The sequence below is a fragment of the Merops nubicus genome, unplaced genomic scaffold, assembly GCF_000691845.1.
Source record: "Merops nubicus isolate BGI_N331 unplaced genomic scaffold, ASM69184v1 Scaffold45297, whole genome shotgun sequence".
NCBI classification, from domain to species: domain Eukaryota; kingdom Metazoa; phylum Chordata; class Aves; order Coraciiformes; family Meropidae; genus Merops; species Merops nubicus.
In genome coordinates this window covers 1-7,936 of record NW_008619148.1, presented here as the reverse complement: position 1 = coordinate 7,936, position 7,936 = coordinate 1, and the positions used below count along the sequence as shown (strand labels likewise).

Here is a 7,936-nt window from a genome sequence, read left to right as displayed (position 1 = left end):
CGGTGTAGTCGATGTAGGGCGTGGTGGAGGCGGCGGCCGCCGCGGGCTGAACGTGGGGGATTACCACGCCGGGCTGCACGAAAGCCTGTGGATAGACATAGTGAGCGGGTATCCTGTTGAAAGATGGGAGAGGGCGTTAGAGTCGGTCCGCGAGCCGGCGCCGACGCGTCAGATCCGTACTCCGAACTAAACCAAACTCAATTTAGTCGTTGTTATGTGCATAGGGTTGCCACAATAACGAGGCTCGATGGAGCAATTACCGGTTCGCCGGCCCGAAGAGATGGGTCGCCCCAACGCACAGCGTCACGGCCGAGGTAAGCGCGAGGGCTTAATGCTGCTCCAGGATCTTAGCTTTAATACTGTCGGAATCTGGAGGAGGACCAGGATTCCTGATGTCGCTTTAAAGACAGCTCGAAAGGAGTAAGCTTGATTATTGCAGCATTTGTTTTTCAAATCACCTCTAAGTCATTTTTATTACCCTGCTTCTCACTTTACTCGACTCTTAGTAAAATTATTTCCTGCAGCACTTTTATTATTAGTAACTGAGCGGTTTGACAGCATCGCTGTAATGAGTTTGACAATAGCCAATAAGGCAACAAAATGGTCGAACCCTGACTTTATATAAAAGTCTTCTCAGGGAGCCGAGGGGGGAGAGCGTATTGTGGCAACCCTACTTAAGTTGCTATGCAGACTCAGCACACATTAATTTCTCTGCAACCTCAGTCACCCTTATTAAAAATAAGGAAAAAACCAACACAGGCGACAAAGGAGTTTAAATAAAGTTCACAAGTGTGGTAAACACAGCAAGAATCACACTTTCCAAACGAACGATAGTGCAGCTCACTCCGTCACAAGAGGCCATTGAGGGGAAGCTACATAGATGCTATTAAAATCCATAACAGTGACTCCTAAGTACATGTGCATCACACTTTTATAAAAATTGATAAGGACACAAGGATCAAACCTGGTTTGATTATCAGGCCACTGATGTCCTGTTTTGTGCCAGCTTGTTTATTTCTATGCAAGACATACAGCATAGAGTTTTTTGGGAGGTGGGCATAGGATTAAGTCTAAACAGATCTGGTACTTAACAAAAGCAAAAAAACCAAATTTACAGCTTAAGAAATAACCATTCTAAACAGATCAGTACACACACTTCCCCATCGTCTCCCAGTCACAAAACTTGCCTCCTCAGCTTGTTTACCTAGCCCTTCAGCTTTGCAAATTGGCCGTGTCCTTGTCTTAGGACACAAGTGTTCATACAAGTTCATCCCATAGTGGTATTTTATCACACGATCTGATTTTAAAAAATAATAGAGTTCTCATTTTACATTCATAACCCTGTGTCGCATCTGGATTTTCAGAGAAGTCCTTCATCTATGCAACTCCTTCCCAGTCTGTGAATCTTCATGAATCCATGAAAAACTGCTTGTGCAGATTCACTACTATTTCATACTGAACTTTACCTTGACAGATGGCTCTAAAGACTGCCCCAGCCTTTTAGCACACTGTAAGCACAGATGCAAATTGCAATGGTAAAAACTGTCCTCTTTTCTCCAAATTGAAGATTTAATGGAAAGGGGCTTTTTAGTTTAATTTTTAAAATAATTTCAAGCTTTACTTAAGTGGTCAACAAGGAAACGTTCAATCACAAGGGACACTGTCAGCTAGATTCATAACAAAACATAGTTTAAGTGATAGGCTTTAGAACAGCCTAGTCTTCTGTTTAAGAAAAAAAGAGCTCAGTTGATTGAATAGGAGTATTAGCAGAGAGAAATGTTCAGCTGCCATGTTTAAGACATAAACACCACAATCATAAAAACCCAACAGGTCAATGAAATTAATTTCATACTGTGTGGAGAAATGAAAAACAAAAACATAAAAACAAAACAAAGAGTGACAAATAGGGATTGGGAAGGGAAAGAAAACATAAACCAAAACCATACGTTGGGTTTTTAACACTCACCTAATTTATGAAGTGATTAGCCAGAAGTGCATTTGAAGCATACTTAAGCTGGCTCTGTGCATTTAAATACACATCAATACCTGAGCTCTCCATATGAAATGGATGAGCATAAACAAGCAGTTTCTTTCTACTGGTCACCAGTCAAGTACAATCCTAATAAATACAACAGCATGGTTTTTAAGTATCAATGAAAGAAGAATAAACCCAAATTTAAAGTCACCAAGAACCTCTTCAGCATCAGTAAGAGTCCATTTCACACCACACTGAAGGAATCTTTACATACAGCATTTATGACAGAGTAATTCTAACAGAAGAGACAGTAAGCAAGCTTATCTAGCTGCTTGTGCTGACTTGAACTGATGTTACTAAGGTTTTCTGCTGTCATTAGGACACTCAGCCATATCCTTGAACGAGACAGAAAGATACATGTGCTCCCACTTCCAACTCTTGTGACTTGTTTTATTTAAGCCAAGAAACTAACAGGTGGTGAAGTTATGAAACATTATCTGTTTGCCACATCTTACCCTACAATAAACATAAACCCTGTGCAAGCTCCTCAGCACCATGCCATTTCACACATGATGATTGACAGCAGAAGCTGCAGTGGGGCTATTTTTGATCATCTGTCATGCTACAACTGTTTTGAGTCGAGTAAAATGGCTTTATATGGCCAAAGTAAATTTCTACCTACTGCAGAGGCCAGCACATGGAGATCTCAGCCAGTCAGAACCCAACTGCCTTTAATGCTCTGCCAGGTCAAAAGCTGCAAAAGCAATTCCCTGTTATGCTGGATATCCTTAGTATCCTTAATTTTAAATAAAAGCTGCTGCTTTACTTTTGAAAGTAAAAGTGTGAGAATTATACATGGTTTAAGCTTTCTTTCCTGGCAGTAGTTTTTATTTTGGAACGTGTACTTACTGTTTCACACTTCTGCAATAAAGGGAAAAGGAAGCTGCATTTAACTTTAGCAGTAACAGTAGCTCTGGGGTATTCAAAATTGAATGACATCCACTTCTGCCATGTGCCTTAAGACCTTCATGTTGTTATAACAGAAGATTTGTGTTTAACTCTGACCTCAAAAATAATCCTCTAAGCAATACTAAAGTGAAAGCTAATTGTTTTAAAGGAAAGAAAGGACTTTCTAGACTAATGCAGAGAGCTGTGGCATACAGAAATTCAGCAGCAGTAGCACGTCATTGATTCTCAACATTCAAATCTTGCAACAGCAGATATTTAATTTTGAACAAAACATTTTGCTTTGGCCCTTGCATGGCATCATCTAGTTTTGTAAGCATAATTAAAGAGCAGATTTTCACCAAAGAACAGTTTTCCTTATAACAGAAATAGGTTATGTGAACACCAAGACACACAAGACCTTTAATGCACTTCTGTGCCTGGTATCATTAAGAGGACTTTTGGCATTCTGCAGGTTAACTTCTGACTTCCAACTTCATTCCCTCCTTCCAGATTATTTGTAGTCTAATATTATACAAGTCTTCTGATCATAAACTTAAGAGAGCTTTTCTTTCAATCTTAGGAAAAGCAGATTTGCCTAACTCTTGGAAGGTAGGATAAGCTAACCATTTGATAACAAAATTAGTAACTTTGAATTTGGTATCTAGTCTTACTAAAAACAGTTGGAATGTGCTCTTTTTGATTGAGGTAGAACTTTAGACAGGAAATAAAGACTTGTCAAAACAAGTTATATCCTACACCAATACTTCTGTATAACCCCATATTTTCCTACCAATAGTAAAGTAAAAATTACATAGCCAAAATGAGAAAAGCTATCTTAGGAGGTAAAGTTGTCTCCCCCCTCCATAAATTCCATTTGAATTCAGAGATAGCATTTTAATAAACCCTCCTGAAAACAAAGCGGTCCTGTGATCAAAGAGCTTTTTACAGAACACGCCAACAGTGAAGCAGATGCTGGATGTAAGGAGCAGGGAGAAATGTTATTTGGTGGATGAATTATCTCTGCAGCACTGAATAAAGAAAAACTCCTCGCATTTTAAATGCTTCATGCATTGAATCTAATCTAGTTTCTGGCTCCCTCCACCGCAATAATGTTGTACTTAATTCAGAATATTGTACTTCTGCATCTTCTCAGTAGAAGTAATGTTACATAATGCAATTATTTTCAGTTTCTCATTTGATAGGTGGGGAACCATATCAAAACACTGCTGACAATACAGCAGTGCCCAGGGAAGTGGTGGAGTCACCAACCCTGGTGGGATTTAAAACACATGTAGATGAGGTGCTGAGGGACAGGGTTTAGTGGTGGACTTGGTAGAATTAGGTTAAGGGTTGGATCTGATGAACTTAAAGGTCTTTTCCAGCCAAAACAATTCTATGATTCTATATCAGACCATGGCAGCACCTCACTAATTTGCACACTGGTAGAAAAAAAAAAAAAAAAGACCAACACAAAACATTTGGAGCTTTTGTGCATGGATTAGCAGAGCATTGATAGTAAATCACCACTACAACCCATTTTACACAGCATATTAGTGAAGTGCACTTCTAAAAAGTGCAACTGTACAGGAGAAGAAAGGCTTTCAGGTGATCACCTATTTCAGTGTAATCCAGGTAACATCCTCAGACTGAACTCTTCAATGAGAGTAGATTCAAGAAAGCCCCGGAACAACTCTTATTGCCAAGGAATATGGTGAGGGAAGAATTCATTCATTCAAAATGAATTCATCCTCATGAATGCTGTTCTTCTCAATGTGAAATAGGTACTTTAGAAAAGGTACAGGGCAGTAGCAATTTTGAGGAGGAAGCAGGATTAGTGATCTCCTTTGTTTGCACACAGTGAAAGAAAGGCAAAAGCCAGGGATTAAAAATGACCAATTTCATATATACATGACCCTGTGACCAACACTCCTTTTCTTCAGGTTTATGTACACTGCATTAGAAATAAAACCTCATTCAGCCTGCTGCAAGAATTCTCCTGACCTAAACACAGCTTAGATCATCTATTGTTGGCTCCGGGTAATGAAAGCAAGAAGGAGCCCTACCCTACACTTGCACAGTCCTTTTAGCAATGGATTGCCACAGGTTCTCCTTCTCTGTTGTGCTCAGTCTCTCCATGGCCAACCCCCGGGCAGTCCACTGGTTCCTCTTTACAACAAGTGCTTTAAGGAGACAACTTGCTCCACCTCCTGCCAACCTTAGCATGGGCATCATAAACTGATCACTGTACACACTGTTGTCTCCTCATAATTCAAAGAAGTTGAACAAAATACAGTAGGGGATGATAATAATAAGAGAAAAAAAAAAAACAGAAACAAAAGGCAAAAAAGTTTCCCACAGCCTCCCCACAGCTCTCCGAAGAATCAACATTCTCTTTTAAAAGTGCATAAAATTTTTTTGTAAAACTTTTGAGGGCAGTTTTGAGGACTTGAACTGTTTCCTACCGTTCTGGCAAATAAAATTCCCAAGAAGCTATCGTTGCTTAGTAACAGAGAGGTACAATATTCTAAAGCTCTTCTAGGCAAATAAAACACAGTTGTGACGCCCTTTCCCTGCTTTACTGTTAGCTTACTCTTTCATTAGCAAAATGCATTATTTTGCAATGAGTTTCTCAGTCAGTGTGCATTAGTGAAGTGACACTGTATGGAAAGTTTAAAGCAGACTTCACCTCCTAATGCTATGTCTATAAGAAGCAAGAGTTAGCTCTAATTAGGAACAGTATATTCAGGTAAAGGAGAAATGCGCTACATATTAATAACAGATTGAAAGAAAAAAAATAAAATCTCAAATTAGAAAGCCCAAATAGACGCACATTGTTAATAAGGAGCTCCACACCCCTCCCAAAAACAACCCTCCCCCAAAATTATGAACATGCAGGCAATACGCTGATTTACTTAAAAATCAAGAAGTCACACAATTTAGCACTCACTACAAAATACGGTTAAAAAAGTCACAGGCTACAGCTTGAAAGCAAGGAAAAAAAAAAAACAAGTCCCTTTGCTCCCCATGGCAAAGTCACTCCTCAACAACAAAACCAAATTAAAGAGACCCCCCCCAAAAAAACTTTCACTACAGCTCTTTCAATTAAATAAAAGCACACAGTTTAGCTATCAACACCACTTCATTACTGTAATAAATAAATAAAAAAAAAAGCACACGGAGGTCTATTTACTATATGAAAAAAAAAACATACATGCATCGTTAATCACCATTTTAGCTTGTTTGTGTTTGAGTCTACTGGTTACAGAGTTTAATTCCAAACAGAACTATTCCACCTCTTATCATCATATCCTTCTGATCAGTTATCTTAACTGTAAACGATCCCTGTCAGATTAGAAAGAGATAAATAACATTGAGTCAAGCTGACAAAAGAGAAACGGGGCACAGCAATCTTGCATCAAGTCATACCTCCTTGTTTTATCTTAGGGTCATATGGGACTGGACTGCTTAGGTGGAGGGGACACGTCCCACACAACTTGACTCGGCTGCGGCATTTAGAACATGACCGACAAGGTGAGCACGTTTACGGGTACACTTTTACAAGTCTGACAACTTCAGCACTGCTGTTGAGTTTGAATTTATAAGGCTGCTACTGCAAGAGGCCTTCAAGGATCATACTTCTTCTTCCCTTTTTTTTTAAAAAAACCAAAGACTTTTTCCTCCCCTGTTTGAGGTCCCATTGAACAGACTTACCCAAAAGGCCTCTGTATGAGAGCTGGATGAAGCTGCTGGACACCAAAGGCAAAACCTACCAACAAAAACACATCACATTCGCTGAATGGGTGTTCTTTTGGCCACTTATTTGTGCTATACACACACACAGAAATGCAGAGTAACAGCTTTCACTAACAACACCACACAACCTCCAGTGACCATCTCTGAAGGCTGTAGAACCAAAACTCAGACAGCAAAATGGATCAATCCATATATACACCTCCCCATACAGAAACCAGTAAAATGCATGTTTTCCTAGAGAGGTTTAGAAGAACATATTTTTTAAAACATCAAGCACAAGATTTTCATTGATGTTTTATTTCACATTCTGTCCTGGTCCCTAACTGTAGCCTCTGAAGGACCAACTCTACGGGACTTTCTGTTCATCGGTGTATTTGTGTGCTTCCTACAGACTTCAGTTTGAGCCGTCTCTACTCAAGAGAACTTGGCATGGGGCACAATTCCTGCTTCATTTCTGTTCCTCAAACGCCCAAATGTAGCTCCCTCCTTTCCTTGTCAGGCACTTCATCACTCACACGAGTGTTCCTCAGGCCAAGAACGCGGGGATTCCGCGCAGCCTCCCTGGGAGCACAAACGTGCCCTCACTGCGCTCCCGTGGCTCGCTTTGGGAAGTGCCTGGGACATCAGCTTGGCTCAGATGTGCTCCTGGGAAGAGCCGTTTCATTTTAAAGCCTGCCTAATAGCTCCCATCTGCTTGAGGAGCTTGCGTTAAGATACTGTTTGTATTAATAAGACCGCACACGTGGGAAGCGGTTGGTTCCTAGGCCAATCTTTCCCTGCAATGATACTGTAAATGGTCAGCGCCGCCACGTTCCCAGGACTGGGAATAACCAATGAGTGTCTGGGCTGTGGAAGTCTTCCTGGGGAACTGCAGATAGTTTATCTCTGATTGCTGTTGCCTTTTAAACAAGGCACGTGTACAAAACAGCCAGAAAGTTACTGCACGCTGCCTTTAAACATCAAAACCAAAGCACACCCGACACTGAGCGTACTTCGGCAAAGTGTGAGGCAGCACTACCTTTTTTTTTTTAAGTTTTACTCTCTTCAGAAACTTGATGTAGAGAGAAAAGCCGTTGGGGGCCGTTTCCTCACCTGGCTGCATTATCCGCGGCTTGGCACCCAGGTACGCCAGGTTCACGTTGGCTTTCCTGCCGTCGATGATGGGGTTGGGGTCTTTACAAGCCCTCTCAGCAGCAGCTCTGTCAGCCATGGTGACCTTCACGGGCGATGCTGCGCGTTAGATCTCTCCCCGCGGGGCAG

At 40.9% G+C, this 7,936-nt stretch overlaps 1 protein-coding gene across 1 annotated transcript; it reads right to left on the bottom strand.

Annotated features, from left to right (window-relative positions):
* Window positions 1-4: 4 nt before the first annotated feature.
* Window positions 5-7,889, bottom strand: RBM24 (RNA binding motif protein 24; the record flags this gene model as incomplete). Its single annotated transcript, XM_008943684.1, has 3 exons — window positions 7,769-7,889; window positions 6,635-6,689; window positions 5-113 (listed from the first exon to the last, which is right to left on the bottom strand). Coding segments are annotated over exons 1-3 (282 nt in total), but the record flags the coding sequence as incomplete, so codon positions are not given.
* Between the last annotated feature and the right edge of the window lie 47 nt (window positions 7,890-7,936).